Raw genomic sequence first — 27,339 nt, forward strand, 5'->3', positions numbered from 1 at the left:
TGTGTCTGTAATAATCTTATCCTTTTTCCGGATTTACGTAGCATTTGTTATCCGAATTACTCATTTTATGCTTACCACCTACTATGTTTTCTGGAACTTAATTCTATGTTTTTAATCATGTTATACCTTATTTTTGTACCGTAGATGCTGAAGAATTTTCTGCATTTGCTGGTTCTGAAATGAGTGATGAAACTATGTCCAAGACACAAACTGTTTACAAGTCAGACTCTCAATCAGGTCTTGGTGCTAAAGAAAAGGATCGAGCAAATTTGGGTCTATTGGATCATTTTATGAAAATCTTTTCATATTGCAGGAGAGCAATGGTAATGCAATCCTTATTTGCTACTGTAGTAGACATAAATCTCAGCCCATATATTTGGGCATGTATGATGTATTGTATTTATTTACTTACTATACATAGTTTTAGTTTTGACTTTGAGACCTCATCTTGCTGGATTTAGCCTCGCATTTGATGTGTGCCTGCTGTGATACTGAGGCATGCGTTGTCAAGTTGTCAGGGAGAGAGGATGAACTCCTTTAGTCATCTGTCATCCATCCTCCACCCACCAAAAGCCTAGGGAATCTTTGTCCCTGTCTAAGCAGTTCCTGTGAATATGCATACACCTTTCTGCTGGGATGTGGGTTCTCTTTGGATGCCAGACTTTCCTCTCTGGGGTCTTGATCTCTCTTGGGGGTACCATAGAGCTCTTGCTTCCCTCTAGCACAAGGAAAGATCTTTCCAGGCTACAGGAAATCCCGGCCTCCAGCCCCAACCTCCTGCTTCTTCCTGTCACTTGTGTTTTCTCTTAAATGCTTTTCTCTCTTTTTCTTTTAAAATATTATGTGATAGATTATTAAAACCAGAATTGGAATCATTAGCTACAAAGAAATCGATTTCTTTTTTTTCTCATAGGAGGAAGAGCATATACAATGAACCTCTCAAGAGATAGGGGAAATCTATCCTTTCTAGATAAGAAAGGAACACTTAAGTTCTCATATTCTCCATGGAGTGGACAGAATGATTTTACAAAATATAAAATAAACTCAAATCATCCTCTCTGAAAAGCTGGTCTTGCACACCTCGCAGAACTCAGCTCCTCCAACTCTTGCCCTTGTTCAGCCCACTCCCCGCTCTGCGGTCCTGAAAGCACTAAGCTTGTTCCCTCCTAGGCCCTCAGTTTCACCCTCCCTCCTGGCTGTTCCCTGAGGCTCAAATGCTCTTCTCCCCCCAACACCCTGACTATCACCTTCACGTGACTTCTTCAATTCAACAGATCTCTGCTCAAATGTCACCTCCTCTTCTTTCCTGAGCACTCTGCCTGAAATAACATATCCTCTCAGGACATGCCCCTCAGATTCCAACCCATTTCTGCTTTATTTTTCTTTATAAAACTTATTATTCTCTGAAATTATATATATATTTTTTAAGACAGAGTCTCACTCTCTTGCCCTGGCTAGAGTGTGTTGGCATCAGCCTAGCTCACAGCAACCTCAAACTTCTGGGCTCAAGCAATCCTTCTGCTTCAGCCTCCTGAGTAGCTGGGACTACAGGCATGTGCCACCATGCCCTACTAATTTTTTCTACATATTTTTAGTTATCCAGCTAATTTCTTTCTATTTTCGGTAGAGATGGGGTCTCACTCTTGCTCAGGCTTGTCTCGAACTCCTGAGCTCAAATGATCCACACGCCTTGGCCTCCCAGAGTGCTAGGATTACAGGTGTGAGCCACTGTGCCTGGCCCTGAAATTATATTTTTATTTGTCTACTTTTTTAGCATTGATCTTCTCAAATAAACTTAAGTAGCACGAGGGCAGACTCAGCTTCCCTTGCTCACTGCTGTATCCTCAGCACATGGAACAATAGGATTTTTGGAGTCAGACCACTGGTATGCAAATCTGAGCTCACCACTTAGTAGATTCATGACCTTGGGCAAGTTAGCCCCATGCTTCCATTTCTTCATCTGCAAATTGGGTAGAATACTAGTGCATACTTACTTTATAGGAGTTATTGTTAGAATTAAATGAGATAATTCATATGAATGTCTTAACACAGTGTCTGGCACATATAAGTGGCACATAACAAATAGTGTTAGTTATTTTTAATTATGGACATATAATATTTGCAGAAAGATGAATTTGTTCAGATTATCTGTAACTTTTGGAACTTAGAGGTTTTTTGAATGTGTTTGTCTTAGGTTCTTGCTCATCGTGGTGGCTATTGGACTCTGCTTCAGAACTGTTGTCGGGCCTTTTGGAACTATACTCAGGAGCTACAAATACTTCTTAAACAGGCAGTGGATCTTTATAAAACATTTCCTATTAGCCAGGATAGTTTTCTCTGTACCACTGTTTTACCATTTTATTTGGGAGCAGAATTACTTATTGACATGCTAATACAGCTACAAGATACCAATTCTATTAAGGTAAGAACATTTTTGTAATTATTTTTATTACATTCAATTAAAAATATCTTTGTACTATGCAGCTTGGGATAAGTAGAAATTGATATTTTTCTTGAGTTCTCATTTATTTTGTCTATATTTCATTTGCTTCTCATTATTATTTTTCTTTATAATATATAACTTGCATTGGTATTAATTAAAAATATCTTACCCTGAAAATTTAGTTTGTTAAAGGGAAGGAAAATTAACATTTACTGAGTTCCAGCTCCTACATAAATTAACCTTAATGCATTATTTAATCCTCATAACAATCTTTTTGGCAGATAAAGAAATAGATCCTAGGAGAGATCACATAGCTTGTCAGTTGATCTTTATTCTACTGCTTTATCTGTCCTTGTTCTATTACTTTATGTCTGCTAGAATTTATAGCCATTTCTAGAGGAAAATATTTAACATTTCTAGAGGAAAATATTTAACAACAATAGCACAAAAGAGAGGGTAAATAAAATTAAACTATTATAAGTTTTTTACACTTTATATAAAGTAGTACAATATTAACTTTAAGTGGAATGTGATAAGTTAAAGATGTATTTACTAATCTCTAGGATAACTACCAAAAGAGAGATATAGTTAAAAAGCCAATGAAATAAAATATATAGTCAGTTAACTCAAAAGAAGGCAGGAAAGAAAGAACAGAGGAACAAAAAGCATGTGGGGCAAATAGAAAACAAATAGTAAATATTAAATATGACTCAATCATATCAATAACTATATTAAATATAGGTAGGCTAAACACCCCAATTAAAAGGCAGAGATTGTCTGACTGGATAAAAAAGACAGACAAATATACCTGTCTACAAGTGAAAGACTCTGAATATAAAGAAAGAGATAGACTGAAAATAAAAATATGAAAAGAGATAGGGCATGAAAACAGTAAACATAATAAAGGTGGTGAGGCTATATTAATATTAGATAAAATGTCTTCAAATTAAGGAGCATTATGAGAGGTAAAGAGGGACATTTCATAATAAGAGGAGGCTCAATTCATCAGGAAGACATACCAATCATAAATGTGTATGTACCTAATAACACAAATTTAAAATACACTCTGGACACCCAAAGCTTGAAGAGCTTCCTTGTTGATGACCACATTGATGTGCCAGGAGTGTAAGATGCCCTGATTCCACTGGGAGAGGGCATGGAAGTTCTGTGCTTAGGACCCTCTCAGAACGTGCCCCATGTGCCTCTTCATTTAGCTGTTCCTGAGTTGTTTCCTTTGTAATAAAACTGTATTTATAAGTATAATGCTTTCAGTGAGTTCTGTGAGTAATTCTAGTAAATTATCAAACCTGATGGTGTTATGGGAAACCTTAAATTTATAGCTGATCAGTCCACAGAATGGGTGACTTTGACACTTGTGGCTGGCAATCTGAAGTGAGGGCAGTTTTTTGGAGGGTGGAGCCCTTTAACCTGTGGTGTCTGAGCTAACTCTGGGTAATTAATATCAGAATTGAAATACAGTAAGCCCAGGTGGGTGGAAAGAGAGCACAAGTGCAAATGGTGTGTGTTCACCAAGATGGATCATATGCAGATTCAAAAAATATAATATGTCTTAATAGACTTTAAAAGGCTAAAATTTTAAAAAACATGTGCTTTGACTACTATATAATTAAATTTTAAACAGATTACCACAATATAGGAAGAAAAATCTCCAAATATCTGGAAATTAAACAACACAATTCTAAATGACCCATGGGTCAAGGAAGAAAGCAAGAGAAATTAGAAAATATTTAAAGCTAATGATAACATATCAAAATCTGTAGGATACAAATAAAGCAGTGCATAGAGGGAAATTGATAGTTTTTAATGCTTAGTAGAAAAGAAGAAAAATATAACATCAATTATCTAAGTGTCCACTTAAGGAGCTAGGAAAAGAAAAGAAAATTAAATCCACAGTAAGTAAAAAGGAGGAAGGAAAGAAGAAAAAGAAATGAAGGAAATGCTAAAAGCAGAAAAGCAGAAATCAGTTAATATAACACAAAAACAGAATCAATAAAGTAAAAAATTAATATTTTGAAAAGATTATTAAAACTGGTATACTCCCAAGAATACTGATGTACAAATACAACAGCAAGAAAAGCACAAATTACTGATATATTAGTAATGAAAGAGGGATATAATTATAGATCCTATAAATATTAAAAGCTAAATAAGGGAATACTATGTTCAATTTTTACAACTTAGGTGAAAGGGTCACATTTATTGGAAAGCACAACCTAACAAATCTGACACAAGAAGAAATAGAAAATATGAATTACCCTAAATATATTAACAAAACTGAATTCATAATCAGAAACCTTTACATAAAGAAAACTCCAGACCCAGAATATTTCCCTGGGGAATTATAGCAAACATACATGGAATAAATAATGAACCTTATACTTTTTTTTTTTTTTTTAGAAATGAGGCCAGCTTAATTTTGACAGAGATATCAACCAGAAAAATATGAACCAGTATCCCTCATGGACATAAACACAAAACTCCTTAACGAAATGCCAGCAAATCAATCCCAAAGATATATAAAATATGTAAATGATGATATGATATATAAAATACACAGATATGCAAATGACAATCAAGTAGGGTTTATTCCAGAAATGTAAAGTTAACATTTGATAATCAATCAATGGAATTCACCATATTCACAGGTTAAAGGAGAGAAATTTTATGGCCGTTGAGATGGTTACAGCAAAAGTATTTATAAAATTTAGTGTCCATTGATGTTAAAAACTCCCAGAAAGCTAGGAATAGAAAACAACCACAAATAACATCTTGCTTAATGGTGAAGATTGGGAACATAGCAAGGATGTCTGCTCATAGCACTTTTATTAAGCATCATATCAGAGATCCTGGACAGTACAATAAGGCAAGATAAAGAAACAAAAAGCACACAGATTAGAAAGGAAGAAATACAACAGTTTTTATTTGTGAACAAAATGATTTTTTACATAGAGAATCTTTATAGTGCTCTACAAAGCAACTACTAGAACTAATAAACAAAGTAGCAGGATTTAAGGTCAATATACAAAAATAAATTTTATTTCTATATACTAGCAGTAAATAGTTAGAAAATGAAAACTTAAAAACAATACCATTTAAAATATCATCCAAAATGTCAAATATCTAGGAATATATCTAATGAAACTTTCACAAGATTTCTACACTGAAAACTGTAAAACATTACAGAAAAAAATAAAAGAAGATCTAAATAAATGAAGAGATATGTCATGTTCATGAGCTGAAGACTTAATATTAAGAAATCAGTTATTCCTAACTTGATCTACTGATACAATGACATCTCAGTGAAATTCCCAATATCTATTTTTTTGGTATAAATGGAAAATTCATTTAAAAATTTCTGAGCAAATGCAAAAAAAAAAAAAGTGAACAACTGAAAAATTTTTTTTAAAAAGAATAAATTTGGAGGACTCACTACCTAATATCATGACATATTAAAGCTACTCTTAACGGTATTGTTGAGATAGGAGGGGCTGGACTTGAGTTACTCAACTGTTTTGGGCCATAGCTTGGCCATTAAATAATCTAAGGGGCTTTGATTTGCCTTAAGAATTTCCAGAGGTATACACAAATGTATCAGGGACTCATGGGAAATGAACACAGTAATTACATAGTAACTCATTAATTTAGGCAAAAAGAGGGTCTTCTAGAAGATTTTCTCCTCTATAGGCTTGACCTTTGCATCAAGGAATTGGGCATATTATTCTACAAGTTAACAAATGTAACCAGTATAATAGGGAACTTCATTATTTGTTTATACTAAAGCCTGTTTTTCCTAAAAACTTTATTAGTTTAATACCCTTAAATGGGTTGTGATTGTATACCAAGAACTATAGATCTTAGTTGGTGCTTTCCAATATAGTAAACATTTGCCATGCATGACTATTTAAATTTAAGCTTGAATTAATTAAAATTAAATAAAATTACAAATTCAGTATGATGCTGGCTGTGGGTTTGTCATATACAGCTTTTACAATTTTGAGATATGTTCCTTCTATCCCTAGTTTGTTGAGGGTTTTTATCATGAAAAGGTGCTGAATTTTGTCAAATGCTTTTTCTGCATCTATTAAGATTATCATATGATCTTTATTTTTGCTTCTGTTTATGTGGTGAATCACATTTGTTGATTTACCTATATTGAACCATCCTTGCATCCCTGGGATGAAGCCCACTTGGTCGTGGTGGATTATTTTTTTGATATGCTGTTGAATTTGGTTTGCTAGTATTTTATTGAGGATTTTTGCATCTATATTCATAAGTAGTACTGGTCTGTAGTTTTCTTTTTTGTTGTGTCCTTTCTTGGCTTTGGTATCAACATGATACTGGCTTTGTAGAATGAGTTGGGAAGGATTCCCTCCTTTTCAATCTTATGGAATAATTTCTGCAGTATGGTATCAACTCTTCTTTGTAGGTCTGGTAAAATTTGGCTTTGAATCCATCTGGTCTGGGGCTTTTTTTTGTTGGAAGATTTTTTATTGCTGCTTCAAACTTGCTGCTCCTTATTGGTCTGTTCAGGAGTCCTGTTTCTTCCTGATTGAGTCTTGGGAGGTTGTGTGTTCATTTCTTCTATGTTTTTGAGTTTATGTGCATAGAGATTTTTATGGTATTAACAGATGATTATTTGTATTTCTGTGTATCCATTGTAATATCTCCTTTTTCATTTCTGATTGAGCTTATTTGGGTCTTTTCTCTTCTATTCCTGGTTAATCTGGCAAAAGGTCTATCAATCTTGTTTAATCTTTTCAAAGAACCAACATGTTTCATTGATCTTCTGTATAATTTTCTTGTTTTTGATTTTGCTTAGCTCTGCTCTGACCTTAGTTGTTTATTCTGCTAGATTTGGGTTTGGTTTGGTCTTCCTTTTCTAATTCCTTAAGATGTGTCATTAGATTGTTAATTTTTGAGCTTTCTGCCTTTTTGATGAAACAGTGCTCAATGTCACTAATCATCAGGAAAACGCAAATCAAAACCACAGTGAGATAGCATCTTACCCTAGTCAGAATGGCCTCTATTAAAAAGCCTAAAAACAACAGATGCTGGCATGGATACAGAGAAAAAGGAATGCTTATACACTGTTGGTGGGACTGCAAATTAATACAATCTCTATAGAAAACAGTATGGAGTTCCTCAAAGAACTAAAAGTAGACATACCATCTGATCCAGCAATCCCACTACTGGGTAATTACCCAAAGGAAAAGAAGTCATTTTATCAAAAAGACACCTACACTTGAATGTTTATTGCAGCACAATTCACAATTGCAAAGCTGTGGAATTAACCCCAATGCCCATAAATTCACAAGTGGATTAACAAAATGTGTATATGTATACCATAGACTAATACTCAGCTCGAGGAAGGATAAATTAATGCCTTTTGCAACAATTTGGATGGAACTAGAGACCATTATGCTAAGTGAAGTATCTAAAGAATAGAAAAACAAGCATCACATGTACTCACTATTAAATTGGCACTAACCGATGAGCACACATGTCCATGGAGGGAAGTAAAACTCAGTGGAAATCAAGCAGTGGGGAAGGGGGAGAAGGGGAGGGGCAAAAACCTACCTAATGGGTACAGTGAACAGTATTTGAGTGATAGGCACACTTATAACCCTGACTCAAGCATTACAACAGTGATCCGTGTAACCAAAAATATTTGTACCCCCTTAATACTTTGAAATATAAAAAGGGGAACCATGTTTCCCTGAAATCTTTGATTGATAAACGCCTTAACATTTAAAAAAATTCAGTGGCACTAATCACATTTCAAAAGCTCAGTAGCTACAGGTGTGGAGTGACTATATTGAACCATATTGAACAGCACAAATGTAGGACATTTCCATCATCTCAGAAATTTGTATTGGATAGTACTGCCTCAAATTATCAAGCTTTGATTTGCATAATCAAAACATATTTTAATTTTCTTTTTGGTTCAGTTCTTTTCCATGTTGCATTTTTATCACATTCAGTTTTCAGAAAAAATATGTAGTAAAATCTGAAATTACATAATTCTTTTTCAATGTGCTACTTGCAGTGTATTGAAGACAAAGGAGAGTTCAGTGTTCCAAGCTGTTACGGGAATATTAAAAATGATAATGGTGGTTCTAGCCTTACTTTTGAGCATCCTTTGGATGATGTAAATTTGGTTGATTTGAAATGGATCCATGACTTTGTGTTAAAATCTCTAGAAGTTTTATATCAAGTGGAAAAATGGGAAACACTAGTATGGCTTGCCATTCAGTTCAATATAATTTCACAGTAAGTACTGCTATAAGGGCAATTGAAAATAACAGACTTAATTGGAAAAAAAAGTCTTTTGACTAATGTTTACTTTTTAATGCATTCTTTACCTCTGTCTAGTGAGAGATATACAGAACAAGTGACACCACTCCTGGTATATGCACAGCGCCAGCTTCTTCTGAGAATACACAAGTTCAAGGGCCCAGATATTAGCCAACAACCTTGTGCAATGTATGAGGCCAAATATGGAGAGAAGGTAAGTTCAGCTCTATTATTCATGCAGTTGTGATTCCTTATTAGTACACATACAATATACGAAGACTTAGAAATCAGATGAATATTATTATTTTCACTTAGGCATTTATCATTCAAATCAACAAACATTATTGAGAGCCTGCTATGTGTCAGTATTTTCCAGATACAGAGTAAACAGAAATTAAGTACTTGTGCACAAGAAGCTTCTATTCAGGTCAGGGTTGACTTATCCATTAGGTACAATGGAGACAGTGTCTAGAGCCCACAATACTTTCAGGGGCCTACGAAGTGTTTTAATTTCTTTTAAAATAAGAAGAAAAAAATAACTTTTAGGTCAAATAAAATGTTTGTATTTTTGTTATTTATAATTTTGTATTTCTATCAACACAATCACAAAGTATAATTTTTAATTTATTTTTAATGGAGGAATGGCCCATGAAGGCAAAAGTGCCTAGGGCCCATGGAAGTCATGGTATAGCTTGAATCAGGTGGAGAAAAGAGATAAGTAAATTCTCTAATTTACTAATTTAACAAATATGTATTGACTACTCATTAGAGCCATTGAACACAGTTGTACAGTCTGCGTCCTTCCCAAAGGCCCTTGGCATATGCAGAGGCTGAAATCCAGCCTCTGCTCTCCACACCAGCGTGTGTGCTGTGGTGTTGCACTCACTCAGCGAGGACGGCATTTTCTTCTTCTCGTGAAGGTTCCTTATGGCAACAGCCTTGCCTCTGGCATATTCTGTTTTGGTGATGATACAGTTTGAATTCCTGCTTCACGGAGTTTAATAGGGCCAGATAATAAACATGAAAACAGATAAATAGAAAGATTTATGAACATTGTAAGTTCTCTGAAGAAAATAAAATAGGTCAATGAATAGAGATAGGCTGGGTGGGGGGTGGAAACGTTGGTAGGGGTGATCAAGAGGACCTCTTGGAGATGGTGATATTTGGTGAGAAGCGGCCAGCCATACAATGACCTGGAGAAAGGGCATTCTAGCCCAAGGGAAGAACAATGGCAAAGGCCTTGAGATGGGGCAAAAAGAAAGCCTATGTGGCTGAAATGTGGCAGACACACCTCTGGGTCTTATTTGTCACTTGTTCTTCTTCTTCTTCTCCCCAATGTCTTCATGTTAGTGTGCCCCAAGAATCTGTTCTTGGATCTCCTGTCCTCTCTATCCACATCCTGTCTGTTAGTGAGTTAATTCAGTCTGTGGTTCTAGGTACCATTTCTATCATGATGACTACTGACATTACATCCCCACTGTAGACCTTCCTCCTGAATTTTGTGTTGCTATATCTAACTGCCTGTATTGGCCAGGGTTCAACCAGAGGAGCAGAACTAGTAAGATAGATCTATCTTACCTATTGAGTGGAAAAAACGAACTCTGTTTCTCCCCTTGTACTCTCACAACACCAGATGTGTGGGAATTTCTTCCCACGAACAAGCAAGAAATCAGTTCTGCAGTGGACACCATCTGGGTGTCCTCCAATTCAATTCCCACTGTCTACCTGGAGATAGCAACAGATCCCACAGGTTGAGGGCTCAGTCCCACAAGACTGCACTCCCGCCACTTCCCATGCTGATTGCAAACCCCAGTTTGTTTTACCTGTGCTTCTGATTGACCAGTTAGCTATCAGTTGGTCCCCATGATACCCTCCTTGGATTTGATTAATTTGCTAGAGTAGCTCACAGAACTCAAGGAAACACATTTACTGGTTTATTATAAAGGATATTACAAAGAAAACAGATGAAGAAATGCATAGGGCAAGGAATGGGGAAGCTTCCCTACCCTCCCTGGGTGCAGCGCCCTCTAGGAACCTCCACATGTTTAGCTCTCTGGAAGCTCCTCAGTGCTTTTGAGTTCTTATGGAGGCTTCATTAAATAGTCATGGTTGGTTAAATCATTGGTTATTAGCGATCAACTTAACCTTCATCCCTCTACCTTCCCTGGAGGTTGGGGAGGAGGGCTGAAAGTCCTAATCCTGCCTTGGTCTTTCTGGTGACGAGACCCATCCTAGGGGCTATCAGCCATCAGTCAACTCAGTAGCATACAAAAATACATCACTTTGGAGATTCCAAGGATTTTAGGAGTTGTTTGCCAGGGAAATGAGGACAAAGACCAAATATGTATTTCACAATATCCATTATCTACCTGTCTGTCTATCTGTCAAAGGATGTATTATGAGGAATTGGCTTATGTGCTTGTGAGGGACTGGCTAAGCAAGTCCAAAATCCATAGGGCAGGCAGTCAGGGTCATGAGCAGGAAGGAACCTCACAGGCATGAGCAGAAGCTGTTATTCAGAGGCAGTTGGTGAGGGAAGATCCAGTGAGGAGAGAACAATTGAAGACCTGGCTGCTGTTTGGTGTCTGGAGTCCTAGGGACTGCTGACACGGCAAAGACTCATCACCCGATTAGGCCAGGCCCACGGAGGATAATTTTCCTAATTTTAAGTCAATTTATTAGGGTCTTTAATTAGCATTTGCACAATCCCTTCACAGCAGCACCTAGGTTAGTGCTTAATTAACAACTGGGATGAAGTGTGTATGCCACAGAATGGATGCTTCCCTCCCTTTCCTCCTCGTAGTTTAGCCCTAGCCAAGTTGATATATAAGAAAGCATCACACTACCTAATCAAGATGTTCTATTAGACACTGAGTACAATTCTCAAATTTAGCACATCTCGAGCAAACCTCTTCACCAAGTCTTCCTCAATCAATGACAAGCCTGTCCTGGCTGCTCAGGCCATATGCCTTGGAGACATGCCTGGTTCCTCTCTTGCTCTTACAGCTCACTTCCATCTCATTACCAAATTCTATCCTTCATATGCAATCAGAATCAAACTACTTCCTACTCTCTCCACCAGTCCTTCTCTGACCCAAGCCACTGTTGCATTTGCTTTGATTAATGTGATGACTTCCTAATTACCCTGCACCCCCCCCCAACCTCCAGCCTACAGTCTATTCTCAGTGCAACAGAGAGAATGAGCCTTTAAAAAACCCAAGTCAGACCATGTCACACTTCTGTTTAAAATCCTTCAGTGGATTCCCATCTGATTTAGAGTAAAGTGAACATCTTTATCATAGCCTTGGTATAACTTATCCTACAAAACCGATCCTCCTGTTACCTCTAGAAACTCGTATCCTGTTACTCCCTTGCAGGTTTTAACTACACTGTTGTTTAAGATGTTCCGGCCTCAGGGTCTTTGCATTTGCTGTTGCCCCTGCTTGGAATGTCCCCTGGCTAAATATCCACATCGATTTTTCCCTCACCTTTTTCCAGTGTTTGCTAAATATTTCATTCTCTGTGATGCCTTCCCTCACCACCCTATTTAAAATCTTGTGCCTCTTTGCTCTATTTCTCTCTGTAGTATTTACAGTTCTTTAATATACTATATATTATACTTCACTGTTTTCTTTATTATCTCTCTTCTCCCACTGGAATGAGTTTCATAAGAAGAGGAATTTTTGTTTTTGTTCTCTGCTATATTATCCCTTCAGCTTGGAACAGTGTTTGCAACATAATGGGTGTTCAATAAAGATTGGTTTAATGAAGCCGGAGAAGTAGGAAAGACGAGGGCAAGTTGGGCCTTGTTAGACTGTGGGAAGAAATTTCCATTTTATTTGACTGTGTTTACATCTTATTATATAAATACTCACGGGGGCAATGAAGAAGCATCTATGTGAGACTGGGGTTCAAGGAGAGCTGTATTTTAAGTGATAGGTTAGTTCAAGGGGTAGGGGCAGAAAAATGGAGAAAAGAGGGTCTTAGACCCTTTACAAATTTTTCTTTTGTCTAAAAATATTCTGTTTTCAGATATTTTATAATTTTAAGACTCAGATATGTTAGAAAATAAATTGTCAAAATACTACAGAGAAAGTTCTGCAAAGCTTCACAAGGGAAGTTAAAATTGAATTAATTATGAATAGGGTGGAAAATTTGCCATTAGAAAAGCAACCAATATTTTAAATATATTTCAATACACATAATGGAAGATATATTTGTACTAGAGAATTTATAGAATAACATAAAATCATATTCTAATTGCTTTATGTAATTTGCCTTCAGCTCTTCCAGCTGTGCTGTACAGAAGAAATATGAAAAATTATGTAGCTTTTTTTTCCTGAAAGTTCTCATGATTAAATGCTATTCTGCCAGCTTTTATTTGTAGCATTGTTTTGTATCTCTTTATTTTGACAAATAAAAAATGAGAGAAACATTTCAAGTAAGCCAAATTTTTGACTATAAATACCTAAGTAATACTTGTTTTCATCTTTCTTTTTTAAGATAACCTGCCGAAATTTCATTGGGAAGCAGCTTAGCATTAATTCTTCAACTATTGAAGAAACAGATGCAGGATACTACACGGATTTACTAAAAATGCTTATCTATTCAGGTCAGAACCAATTTTATTAATAGCTTGAAACTTAATTTTCTTTAAATCAAAGTTTGCCGTTGCCTTGTACATGTCAAATCTTCCATAATTAAAATGTTTGTAAAATCTCTTTTGCAAGTTTCTTTGACTGAAGATAGTGCATTTGATATTTACCAATTTATGTTGCTATACATATCACTTAAAGGGGATTAAGACACTTTTTTTTAGTTTAATCTGTAAGTTAAAAAAGGAAAAGGGAAATTGATGGGAAAAATAAAGATGAAAAAAGCTTGTTTCGTACATTTTTCCCTGCTTTTATCTTGCTGGGGAATCTTTTGCTATTTTCTTTGTTCTCTCTGGACCTACATAATAACTTCCTTTTCCATATTCAGTATGGATTATTTTATTGTCTTTATCATGCTTAAGTTATAGGTCTTTTAACTATTAATAGAACACAGAAGATTTGTGAACTTTGTGACTTCTTAGCTTTTAGCTGATAAGCCCTTTTGGAATGTTTTTGGCAGTGCACCTTGTAGGAATGAGGCAATAGAATAAGATGAAAATGGAAATAATGTTTGCTCTAAATTTCACTTTTTTATCTGTTTCTGGTATAGGAAAGAAATATAAGTCTTCTCTTTGAAGTGTTAGGATTCTTTCACTTATTTATCTCTTGGTTTTAAGTATTTATGTGTGTATAAATGTAATCATTTATTCATTCATTTACTGAGTCAGTCAGCCAGCCATTCAGTTATACGGCAAACATTTACTGAGTATCTGCTATGTGTTAAGTGCTGTACTAGGTACTGAGAATACAGAGATGAATGAAACTAAAAACTTGTTATCCAGGAGTTTACAGTCCATTGAAGAAGATCCATAAATAAACCAGAGATTTTTATGGTATAGAGTGATAAGATATATACTGTTATTACTACTGCTGCTGTTATAAACAATAATAGTTAACAGCGTCTGCTTTTGAGAGACTGCAGATAATTAAATGGGGCCAATGTAAAAGGAAAAGGCAAAAGCTCAGGTTAGAAAGAGTGACAGGAATTAGATAATAAAGTGTCCTAGAGGGCAGGGTAAAGTGATCCAGTTTTATCTAGATAGCTGAGGGCAGGTAGTTAAAAGGATTTAAAGAAGGAAAGGGACATTTGTGTCTGGAAAGAACCTTTGGCAGCAGCGTGGGAGATCGATTGCAAGGAGACCAAATAGAATCAGAGAGTGGCGACTCCTGACTTGTATTAATATTACAGTATACGTGAGGAAAGCCCAGACTTGGGCAGTGAGAATAGGGAAGGGGACAGATGTGAAAGAAAGACAGAGGAAGCCCATAGGACTAAGGTCTGTACTGGTTGGTTGTGGGGGATGGATGAAAGAGGGTGGAGTTCAAGTTGCCTAGGTTTTTGGCTTGGGTGGCCAGATGCATGATGGCGTCTTCACTTAGGAAAACTAAAGGGAAGAGCAAGGTAGAGCAAAAGGTTACTTTGGAATTTCTTGCTTGGATGTAATTCATCTAAACTTGGGTGATAACTGAGTAGAGCTATCCAGTATATGGTTGGATGTATTAATGAGGCACTCGGGAGAGAGGTGGGTGGAGATCTGTATTTTAGTCATCAATATATTGGTGGTGGTTGAAGTTAGGGGTTTGGATAAGGTTACCCAGGGAGAGTTATGTGGAGTGTAGACCTGAGGATGTCCTCCTGGGTAGCACCAACAACTCCCAAGTCTCATTGCTTTAACATAAGGGAGAACAAAATCTATTTCCTACACATGCTGCTCTGTTCAGTGAGGTGGAGTACTGGGCTGCTGCTACTCCACACGTCACGTCCATATGGAAAGAATTATGTCCACTCATGTCCACTCACGTCCCCTCATGTCCACTCACGTCCACTAATGTCCACTCACGTCCACTCACGTCCATTCATGCCCACTGACGTCCACTCATGTCCACCCACGTCCACTCAACGTCCACTCATGTCCACTCACGTCCACTAATTCCACTCACATCCACTCACGTCCATTCATGCCCACTGACATCCACTCACGTCCACCCACGTCCACTCAACGTCCACTCATGTCCACTCACAACCACACACATCTGCTCATGTCCACTCATGTTCAAGGTTCTTGTAGCAGCAGCCTACGATTCATGTCCATGAATCACGTCCACTCATGTCCACATGGAAAGTCCACTACTTTCCGAGGAGACGTGATTCTTTCCCATGAATCATGGGAAAGCCCATGATTCTTTCCAAGTCAGAAAACAGAATTCTAATGTTCCCCTAATGTTAGGATAGCTGTATGTAGTGAAGCCATGTAGGGGCGTGGGTTACAAGCACATCCTTTGCCAGACCACATGTGCATATGCTAAGTGCTTTATGCTAAGGGCTTTCCATAGATTAATATGATAATCTATATAACAACCCCAATAAAAGAATTATAATTGTGCACCTCACATCAGGCACTCTTACAAATGCTTTATGAATATTATCTTACAGTCACCTAATGAAATAGGTTGGTTATTGTCTCCATTTTTCAGGCAGAACAAAGATGATGTGGTAAATCACATGCTGGCTCTTCACGATGCTACTTGAAAGTGACACATGTCATATCGGTTGACATTTCATACACTAAAGTCACATGGCCACACCTAACTTCAAAAAGGGGAAGAGGAGTGTCCTCTTTTTCCTAAAGCACTTCTTACCATCTGTCATACTGTATAATTTAGGTTTTTGTTGAATTTATTGATTACTAGTCTGGTGAAATATAAGCTCAATGAGGGCAGGGTTTATTGTTTTGTTCACTGATATCATCAAAATCTCTTCATCTGTGTCTGATGCATAGTAGAAACTCAATATCTATTTGCTGAGTTAATGACTTTGTGGCCTTGGAAAAGATCGGGAGGGGGGTGGGAGTGTTTTGAGTGGTGGGCACGATAGCGGTGAGCTGTACTTGCAGAGAGTCACTGAATAGAGAATTGCCTTTCAGGAAGATTAGCAGTGATGAGCTAGAGAAAGCGCCACAGAAGCTAGAAGGAAATAGCTCGGGGAGAGACGTCAGGAGAGCTTAGTTTATTTGTGTGTGTTTTTAATAAGAGAAAAGGAGCATATTTATATATTAAATGGAAAGAGCCAGTAGAGGGAGGGAGAGCTTAGAGATAGGAGAGAAAGATGTTGGATAGAGCAAGGACATTGAGAAGACACAAGGCAGAGTGGGATACAGGAGGATTAGCCTTAGACAGGAGGGTGAGACACCGCTTCTACTAGGGCAGAAAGGAAGGAGGGGAGAATAGGCCCGAATGTAGGAGAGTTTGCATGTAGCAAGCATAGAGGTAAGCATAGGAGGACCACTTTCTTGTGGTTAATCTTGTGTGACTAGTTTCAGTCAGAGAGGTGTGATTCTTCCTGGGCATGTTCTCCTTTTATTGATCTTGTCTGTGAAAGCTTGGGAGTTGCCCTGTTTTGGGAATCCATAACTCAAAAAAGAAAATGTGTCAAAAATGGTTGTTATCAAAATGAAGGCTAGCATCAAAGGGATAACAAAAACATATCTAACCAAATTCTAGACCTGTGTACCAATAGGTGTTTATTGATGATGGATGCAATATGTCAGAAAAGTACTTTGCTTGCCTCCTGTTGAAGTTACCTTTGGAAAGGTGAGATGGTGGTGGTGAGACAGAGGGAATGTAGGTGCGGTCGAGCTCCAGTGATCCTTTGGACTGATTCTCAATGATGGTAGAAGCATAGCCAGTTTGAACAATTAATATAGAAGAAATATTAAAATAGATTAAATTTAAAAAATATTGTAATGGCAGTAATAATTTATTGAGCCAGAACTATCTTTAGCTTTTTTAATTTTTACAGTCTTAAGAGGTAGATATTATTATGCTCATATTACAGATGAGAAAATGAAATGTTACTAGTAAGTAGTGGGACTGTGATTCAGACTTCGGTCAGTCTAATTGCCTAACTCCTGAGGGCTTCACTGAGCTACCAGGCCTATTCTCCATTGCTCCCATTTAGGTTAGAATCTTGGCTAAACTCAATAGCACTCAAGAAAAAATTTACTATTTATATATATATATATAATATGTGTATATATAAATGATGTAAGTCCATATATATATGATTATGGGAGACAGACACTTTTTCTGACTTATTGTGGTAGTATGGTAATTTTTATATGATCCTGTATACTAATTACAGGTTTTATATAGAACTATTATCATTAAAAACTTTGCATCAAAACTATGGCTCTTTATACAATTCTAGGATTCTAAAATCTTTATAAGATTCAAGGTGTGACTAGGAACACATTGTGGCCTATGCTTTTGGGTTCATTTGGCAAATTTTTAGCATGCTAAATTTTTTCAGTGCACTAGACTCAGATCATTAACATGTTTATAAGCATGTTGGGTCTTACGTATGTCACCATGACATGTTTACAATTGTTTTACAAGACTAAGTATACTCATGATGGTTTCCACACCAGATCGCTGCTTTAGAACATCATAGATTTTCTTTTGGCGTAATAGCATTTGGTGGTAATGCTTGATACATTTAATTCTTCAGAACAGATATTGCAATGCTCCAGTGCCTAGGAACATTTGGTGTACTCATTATTTAACATCATCCTATTCTCCCTTCAACTATTTAATAATGCATATGTAATTTGGTGTAGTCTCTGTAGGATTTGGAGAAGTGAGAATACCTCACTTTATAGATTATTCTTGTATGGATGAGTAACTTGCCTGCTTGTTAAGCTCCATGGGGGAGATGACTCTATGGATATGCCTTTTTTATTGTAGTTGTTTTTGCATTCTGTCTGGAATCTCTTTCTAGAGTTTTGACCTTATTGGTATTTAAGTGCTCTGATAGGGTCATTCAGTCCTCAGGTGTGTTGGAATTTGCAACTGTTTGACAGGTGTGTTTTATTAGTGCCTCTGGGCATTTGAATGGATGTGACTAAATGTGTTGAAAGCAGCCCAAATTTCAAATCACCGCCTAGGATTCTTCCTTGGTAGACCCATCTCTCAGGACTCATTTGCATTTCAGCTTTCATTTCTACCTTGGTGCAATGAAAGGTACCATCATGTTTTTCATTTTTTGTTCCTCTTTCTCCTTTTTCTTACGTATTTGAAACTGTTGAAGCTATTAGTGCCTTTGGAATAGCTTCTTAAATTATCCATGGAAGTTTTTGGAGAAGAACCCCCTTGAGACAGAGCTGTCAGGATAAGGCTTCCAAAGCAAATGCTATTGCCTCATTGCTTTGTGTTATTTTTCTCATGTAGACAGCCACAGCACCACCACAGAACCCTAATTAGACAACAAGTGAAAAGGTATGCTAGGGCTTTAAAAAAAGGAAAAAAAGTAAAATTTAGGAAAAACACAAAGAGGAATTATTTATAAGCAGATATTTGATAAAAAGTAACAGGATGGTTTTATTCAGACTTTATTTTTATTATAACAAAATTTTTCAGATGTTATTCTACAATGTAAGCTTTGTGGAAGCAGGGACTATGTCTGTTTTGTTCGCTTGTATCTATCTCCTCAGTGCCCAGCATGGTGCCTAGTACTTGTGTGAGTGCTCAATAAATATTTTTAAAATATATTACTAGCAGTCATAGTGTAAGCCTTCATCTACTGAATGCTTACTGCATGACAGCACTATGCTAGACACTTCCACACACGGGTTGAAACAATAATTCTCTGAGTCATCCCAATTTGGATTACAGGGATGCTCTGAGACTAGGACAGGAATGAGCCTGAGAAAAGTTAATGAGGGAAAAAACCGTGAACCCAGGGAGCAGGGAGGTCCCAATTATCATCCCAGTTTTAACAGATATTTAAAACTAAGGTCTAGAGAAAGTGTCTCGTATTATTAATATGTGGGGGCTTCCCACCTTCCACTTTTTCTTTTGTTTGCTGTTATAGGCTGAATATTTGTGTCCCCACTCCCTGCCAAATTCATATGTTGAAATCCTAACCCCCCAGTGTGAACTAGTGTTAGGAGGTGGGGGGTTTAGGAGATAATTTAGGTCATGAGGGTGGGACCATCATGAATAAGATTAGTGTCCTTATAAAAGAGACTCCAGGGGGCTCTCTAGCCCCTTTTCTGCCATGGGAGGGTGGCCCCAATGAGAAGGTAACCATCAGAGAGCCCTAGAACCCTACCATGCTGGCCCCTGATCTGAGATGTCCAGCCTCCACAGGTGTGAGAAATAAACTTCTGTTGTTTACAAACCACTCAGCCTGCGGTAGTTTTTGTTATAGCAGCCCAAATTGATGAAGACACTTGCTCTGGCTGTCCCTGATCTCACTCTCTAAGGAGAAAAAGATAAAAGCCAAGTTTATGATTTATTACAAGAAAAATAGAAAAACTGAGCAGAAATCCACCATCTTCAGGGTGTTGGGCATCAGGTGGGGGGTGAGGAGGAGGGGGCATGCCTTGTCTGGGATCATGCAGGATTGGGCATGGCTTAGAGGAGAGGGACATTGAGGGGGCAAGATGGTGGGGATAGGATGGAGTAGACAGGAGAGTGAAATTGGTGAGGTAGAGGAGTGAGAGCTCCCACGGAGTTATTAGGAGCTACTTTGGCCTAAGTGTTTGATTTTCTTAAATGTGTGATAGGTTATTGTGTCAAGACTGAACTTTCAGGGGAAACAAGTATTTCTGTCAATGCAGCCATGTTCCTGGTTCAGCTAGAGCCTGGTTTGACATTAGGGTATATTGAAAGATGTCGTCTCTGTGGCCACAGCATGTAACTCTGTCTTACTATATCAGGGCCTCCCTGCTCCCCAGGCTCACAAGGACTCCAGGCTTCTTCCCTCATTAACTTTTCTCAGACTTATTCCTGTCCTATTCACAAAGCATCTGTGTGCCCAAATCAGGAGACCTCAGATCTGAGTCACTGCCTGTTACCAATATTTGTTGCCCTTGGAGAATCACCTGGGAAACGCACTGGCCTTGAACAGTGGTTCTTCCTCTTATCTATTCTAAGGGCTGAAAACAAGTAATATTCATCAACTTAACTTTTCCTCCTTTGTGAAGTGATATCAACCCCTTACAGTTTTTAAGGTGCTGTGAGGATCAATGGAGATTAACCTATTAAAGTGATTATTAATAAAGCTTATCCCAGCCATTTAGCTTTGAAAACTTGTAGCCATTGATTTATTTAACAAATACTTACTAAGCACGTACCATGTAACAGGTACTGTTAATGGTGCTGGGGATATAACAGTGGACAAAATGGACAAAAGTCCCTGCCCTCATGGCGTGTGCATTCTAGTGGAGGGAGACGCCTGTAAACAAGTTGGCCACACAGTATATCAGAGGGCGCTGAGTGCTTCAGAGGAAAGAGAGCCGGAGAGGAGGGAGTGCTACCATATTAAGTAGGGTGATCAAGGAAGAAGGAAGCCTTCACTGAAAAGTTAACAGTTCAGCAATAACCCCAGGAGCTGAGTAAGCAAGACCTCGAGCTATCTGAGGGAAGACTGCCCTGGGCCAAAGTGAACCACTGGTGCCAAGACCCTGAGGCAAAGCCTTCAGGGTGTGGAAGGGAGGGATCTGGAACGGGAGTAGCAGAGCAGGCAGGGGGAGCCAGTCACGTGGGGCCCTGTCGTCCACTCTGAGGTGATGAGGGAGCTGCTGGGGGCTTTGGATAGAGGAGTGATAGGGGACGACTTACATTTTAGAAGGAGCTCTTTGGCTGCTGTGCTGGGAGCACACAGTGGGAGTGGCCAGGGTGGAAACTGGGAGGCCATTTAGGAGCGCGATTGCTGTACCTCAGAAGGAGACGAAGAGGTCTCGGAACATCATGCGAGGGGCAGTGGAGAATGAAACTGGTGAGAGTGGGTGAGGTCTTGGCCATCTTCTGAAGGGAGGCCTGACAGGATTTGATGTGGGTTCTATTTGGGGTATGAGGGAAGAAGAGGAGTCAAAGGTGATTCTAGCTTTTGGCCAGAGCAGCTGGAAAAATGGAGCCATCCTTTAATAAGATGGGAAAAGACTATGAGAGAAGCAGTTTTGGGGAAGATTCAGAAATCAGCTTGGGACATGTTAGGTTTGAGCTGTCTATTGGACACACAACAGAGTAGGTCATTGGATAGAAGGGTCTGAATTTCAAGAGATTTGGGGCCAGAGATATAAATCTGGGAGTCACCAGCACATGGATAATATTTAAAAGCATTAGAGTAGGATGGTTAAGGCAGTGAGTGTAAACTAAGAAGAAAAGAGAGTCAGCCTAAGGACTGATCCCTGGGGCTCTAATGCTAAGAGTTGAGTCCATGGGGTGAATTATCAAAGGGGACTAAGGAGCGATCAGAGGGGTTGGAGAAAGACACCTTTAAGGCAGAGAGGGGTGAAGCCTGATTTCCATGGGTTCAAGAGAGAATGGGAAACAATGTGTATGGAAAACTTTTTGAGTCATTTTGGTGTAAAGTGGAGCAGAGAAATAGGGTGGTAGCTTGGGGAGAGAGTAGGGTCAGGAGAGAGGTTTTCTTGTTTGTATGTTTTTTCATATGTTAGGTTTTTTTTTGTTTGTTTTTACTGAAATATTTATTTTAATTAATTTTATTTTTTATTTTTTTTTATTTCAGCTCATTATGGGGGTACAAAAGTTCAGGTTATATATACTGCCCATGCCTCCCCATGCCCCTGAGTCTGAGCTTCAAGTGTGTCCATTCCCTAGACAGTGCACATCGCACTCATAATGTAGGTATGCACCCATCCCCTCCCCCACCCCCATCCCCCCCAGTCAGAACTTCAAGCGTGTCCATTCCCCAGGCAGTGCGCATCGCACTCTTCAAGTAGGTATACACCCATCCCTTCCACCCAGCCCCCACCTCTGTCTGATACCCAATTGGTGTTATTCCCAAATGTGCACTCAGGGAAACCAGTTTGCTGGTGAGTACATGTATTGCATATGTTAGTTTTTTAAGGACAGGAGAAATAACAGCACATTGTGTTGCTGGGAATGATTCAGCAGAGGGGACAATCGGTGATTTAGAGATGGAAGAGAATTGCTGGAGTGATGGCCTGGGAGGTGCAGTCGGGCACAGGTGCTGGAGGAGTGGAGTGGGGGTCTTGAGGGAATCTTGGATTGCTTTTTTTTTTTCTTTTCAGTGAGATGGATAGCAAGTCACTGGCCCTTTCTTTTTTACCAGATAGCCAATTAACCATTCCTGTCACTTCTAACATGGGAATGTTCCCTGTGGTCCCTCCTCATTTCCATGGCTACCAACATTAGTCTAGTTGAATCGCAGAGTATCCATGTTGTTGTGGCCCAACAGTCCCAGCTGCCAGCCTCTTTCCATGGCAGTCTGCTGGGAATACAACTGTTGGCAAACTCTTCCTAAAATATCCTTCTGTTGGAGTCCTGCCTCTTTTTGATGGAGTCTTTCTGTCAAAACCCTTCCTGGGCTCCCCATTAAAGAGGATGAAGCCCAGTTACTCGGTGAGGCTCAGGACTCTGGCAAACTCTCTTTGTTCTCCAGGACTGGCCACCTCGTCTCCCTATTCCCTGAACTCGCCACCCTTACTACTGCTTCTGTACCTCTGCTTGCACAAACTAGTTCTGGGCCCTAAGGGAAGACTTATTTTTCTCATGTGTGAAATGAGGAACAGGATAACAATGGTGCATACCTCTTATGGTTGTTTTGAGGTTTCAATGAGACAATCACAGTAAGTTATTTAGAATAGTTCCTGACATAGTGAAAGTCCTAAATAAATTTTAGCTACTCCCATCCTTATTTTACTTATCTAAAGCCCCTTGCCTCTTTCTTCCTCATCAATTTTTCCTATCCTCTAAGACACAGCTGGCATATTTTCTCTTTCACAAAGTCTTTCTTATTCACCCTTTCCTGTCTATACTGATCTCTTTCTTCCATCTTTCCCTCATTTCAGCGTGTGACCAGAAATTCCCTGCAAATGTGACTCTACTACTCCAGTGTTGGAGTATCCCATTTCTTAAGCTAGATTGTGAACTTCCTGAGGACAAGGTCATGGCTTTTAACCTCTTACAGCTTCATTACCTTGTAAGTTGCTATATTACTGAGGCCTTAGATTTTAAAGAGTGCATTCCACTGGTTCAACTTGTTGAAGGAATAAATTCTTTTGTTTTTCAATCCTGCAAGCTGTGATTCTCCTCTTTCTTGGGCCCGTTTTTCATAGGGTATGCAGCAAATCTGCAGCCTCCTTCCCGGGACCATCACTCACTCTCCAGAGACCTCATAGCAACTCTCTCCCACCATCTCCCCTTTCCAGGCACTTTTCAGGACAGTCGGTCAGTTCCATACCCACTCACAGGCCCCCCTTCCTTTCCTCTGCACCCTCCACTGTTAGGAACCTGTCTTTTCCTTCCCTTCAGAGAGCAGTTGCCTATCTCCAAGCTTCTTTGTTTCCTCCTTTCTTCTCTTTCCCAAGACACCTTTGCTTTGAAGAGGCTGCTGAAAAGGAGTAGATTATTTCATTTTTTATGATCAGCAAAAGAAAAAGTTGGAGGCTTCATAAGGAAAATTGGCAAGATCTGAAGTTATTTGCATTTCATAAGAATCAAAAGTTTTCTAAGTTTTTTTTTTTTTAAAGGAACTTTCAAACATACCAAAAGTTAAAAAAAAAAAAATTGATCCGAATGTTGAAACACCTGCTGCAGATCTGGGGGCTTTGAATTTAGCAGCTTTAGATTGGGACCAAGAAATTCTCTGAATTAAAAACTCACTTGCTACTAGCTTGGCTTGATGCCGCATTTCATCCCCAACGTCCTTCTTCCCTTTCCTTTCAGAGTACCACCGAGCCAAACAGCTCGTCTGCGTGCCCGTGGACGTGTCGGACACCTTGAGATGTTTTAGAGAGACTCTGGAAAAATCCAAATATCATAACAGATCAACGCGGCACAGCAGAAAGTTGCTTTTGTTATTTCTTGCACAGACACAAGGTAAAATGCTTGTTCTATATCCCTGAGTCTTTATTCATGTGGGGTTACCGCCCCGCAATGGTCCACATTCTGCCCTCACCATCTGCGATCCCCACTTACGTACACACTCCCTGATGTCTTCCACTCTCTTTCCTCTTCTCTCTGGCACTTTACTCCAACCAGGGCACTTTCTCACTAACCTACTTTTATGCCTTCTGTAAAACTAGCAAAATCCTTTGAGTGCAGTAGATATGAAAACAAAATCCCTTGAGTACAGTAGATATGAAAACAATATTCATTAATTTTTTGATTCTGTACATTTATATTCATACAGTTTTCTTTGCAGGTATGGTACTGTGGTCTTTTTTTACTTTCATAAGTAGAAGGATTGAGTCATACTGGATTAACCAGAGCCTTTTACCAAAATACTCCTTTGTCAGTGTCAAAGGAATGGAAACATTTACAAATAAGAACCAACAAAATTTCTTATTAATACCATAGATTTTGATCTTAGAGATCTTGTTGTATTACATTTATTTGTTACATTTGTTTATTTTCTTCCTTTTCAACATTATCAGTTTGTGAACTTAACCAAAGCAGGGCTTTGAGTGGTTAAGTGGTACCCTTACAGAAAGAGGATACATTCAAATTTAGGCTGGGAAACATCCCGAAATATCTATACTTAGGTTATTTAAAAATTTTTTAAATCCTAATTTATATTTATGGCACTTGCTATTCAAATTTATCAGAATAATAAGAATACACTTAGATAATAGACCTAAAATAATTATAAAGTTATTAAAATAGATTTCAACTTCTGCCTAATTAAGATACTAATTTCCACTGAACTGATCTTTTAGAAATTTGACCATTTTTTTTAATGACCACTGGCAGAGTTTTATTCATTTATTTATTTGTTATTGTTGTTGCCATCCCCCTCACCCCCCCCCAAAAAAAACCACTTTCTATGATATGTATCCATAGTTTTTGGTTGTATTGTCTGTATACTGACATTATATAAAATTAGCTCTCCACATCCTGTTCACCTCTTTCAGTTACTCCATACATTAACAATGGATAAGGGCATGAATAAAAAAAAAATGAAATACAGTTCCTAAGAAGGGTTTACACCAACTCACTCTGAATTGCAGCTGGTACCAAAATATTCTCAGTATTCTCAATATCCCTAGTCCTCTGGCCGCAGACTTCAAAATCCATATTAGTTCTTTTTCTGCTTCTTTTGACCATGTACTTCCCCTAAGATATTTTTTCTTTTGTTCCCTGTGTGTTCTCTGATCTTATAAAGAGACAGGCTCTTTCCCATTTTTTTTCTGTCTCAGGCCAGAACTACCTCTGTATTGCTTCTATCCCAGAGGTTTCTGCCCCAGAGGTAAACCAGCATCTTACTGTTGGAAGCTATTTAAAAAAGGCAAACTCACCAGTCCCAGAGAAGCAAAGCATCATCTCAACATTTGCTTTCTGGCTGACTGCTCCTCCGTAGTGCTCTGTGAAATAGCACGGATATCTATACTACCTGGGATCTTCAGAAACAATCCCAGTTGTTAAGTTTAAGGAAATCGTGTCCCTCAAACTACAAATAAGTTGCAGCTATATACAGAATCTTTCCATTTCCTTTCCTTTTTCCATTTCCATTTTCTTTCCTTTCCATTTCCCTTTCCATTTCCTCTACCTTTTTCCTCCCCACCAACTTCCCATCTTTCTTCATTTTAAATTTCTTTTTTATTATTTTCTTCATGAATTTAGGAGAGAAAGGAGGAATAACCAATTCCAAATTCACTTCTGGAAAGGTGGAATTTTGCCTGGGGACAGAAGAGATGCATATGTCCATACCCCCTGACCTTTCTCAGGAGCACTTCAGAGTTTTTAGCTCAGTGGAGAAGAGCAAACTTCCCTATTCACAACTTGGACTCGTGATTTCTTCTTTTCACCAAACTATTGGTAAGACTGGTCCATTATGTTTTCAATATGATCTTCCTCATTAATGCTGAGATTGCATCTGGTCCTGAAATGTTACCTTTAAAGGTAGGATGCGAGAGCTTGAACTATAGTCTATTCATCACACACTTGTAGGCAGTGACAGAACAGCTGGAGACAGAAGATGCTTCCCACCCCTTTGATAAGCTCTCTCCTATTCTGGCTGTCACCACTGTGAGAGTCTACGCTGCCCTTTGTCTATCCCTCTTTAACTGGAACTGTGAACCCCTGTGGGGGTGGGGATGATGCCTGTTTGCTTTGGTCCCAGCTGATTCCATTTTCCTTGTCTTTTCCCTTGATTTGGCTTTTCTACAAATTCAGCATTGTATTCTCAACCCGTATTATAGATCCAATGTCCCATTTTCTAATTTCCTCTTTACTTCGTGAAATAAAAGTTAGACTTAATATATTCTTCTTATACATATTATTTTGAAAAAAGTCATTACAAAGCCAAAATATAAAATGGAGGAAAAATGAAACAAAATCACTTTATAATGAAAGAATCTGTGTGTTGGTGTATAAAGGCTCAAGCATTAGAAGGTATAAAGAAGTAGTCAGATGTTTATATTTAGGATGTAGAATCACCATGAATGTGACAGCTACAAATGCAGACCGATATGGGTGTGTTGCATTGGTGACCCAAGTGCTGTCAGCATTGTTAAGTTTCATGACATGATTTTTTATTTTTTTTTTATTTTTTATTTTTTTTTGTTGAGACAGAGTCTCACTCTGTTGCCCGGGCTAGAGTGAGTGCCATGGCGTCAGCCTAGCTCACAGCAACCTCAAACTCCTGGGGTTAAGTGATCCTACTGCCTCAGCCTCCCGAGTAGCTGGGACTACAGGCATGCACCACCATGCCCGGCTAATTTTTTCTATATATATGTTTAGTTGGCCATGATTTTTTAAAATGGCAAATAAATCTTGGTAAAATTCTGAACAAAACAAAGTACTGCAGTGGTTGCATTTCTGGAAAATTCAGGGCACTTAGAAATCATGCAAAAATGCCCTTTTTATGTGTAAAATGAAGTTAGATGTTAGACTCAGTTAGTTATAAACAGGTTTCTCTTCTTTTCCTTCACTGTG

At 38.4% G+C, this 27,339-nt stretch overlaps 1 protein-coding gene across 1 annotated transcript in view; it reads left to right on the plus strand.

Moving 5' to 3' along the window:
• CFAP54 (cilia and flagella associated protein 54) overlaps positions 1-27,339 on the plus strand; it is a 282,672-nt gene that overhangs the window by 118,290 nt on the left and 137,043 nt on the right. The window contains exons 35-41 of the mRNA XM_069491252.1: positions 145-323; positions 2,195-2,422; positions 8,511-8,734; positions 8,837-8,972; positions 13,262-13,370; positions 24,130-24,282; positions 26,026-26,220. Coding sequence (XP_069347353.1) covers positions 145-323; positions 2,195-2,422; positions 8,511-8,734; positions 8,837-8,972; positions 13,262-13,370; positions 24,130-24,282; positions 26,026-26,220 — 1,224 coding nt within the window. The remainder of the gene's footprint in view (positions 1-144; positions 324-2,194; positions 2,423-8,510; positions 8,735-8,836; positions 8,973-13,261; positions 13,371-24,129; positions 24,283-26,025; positions 26,221-27,339) is intronic.

The sequence above is a fragment of the Eulemur rufifrons genome, chromosome 16 (assembly GCF_041146395.1).
Source record: "Eulemur rufifrons isolate Redbay chromosome 16, OSU_ERuf_1, whole genome shotgun sequence".
Lineage (NCBI taxonomy): Eukaryota > Metazoa > Chordata > Mammalia > Primates > Lemuridae > Eulemur > Eulemur rufifrons.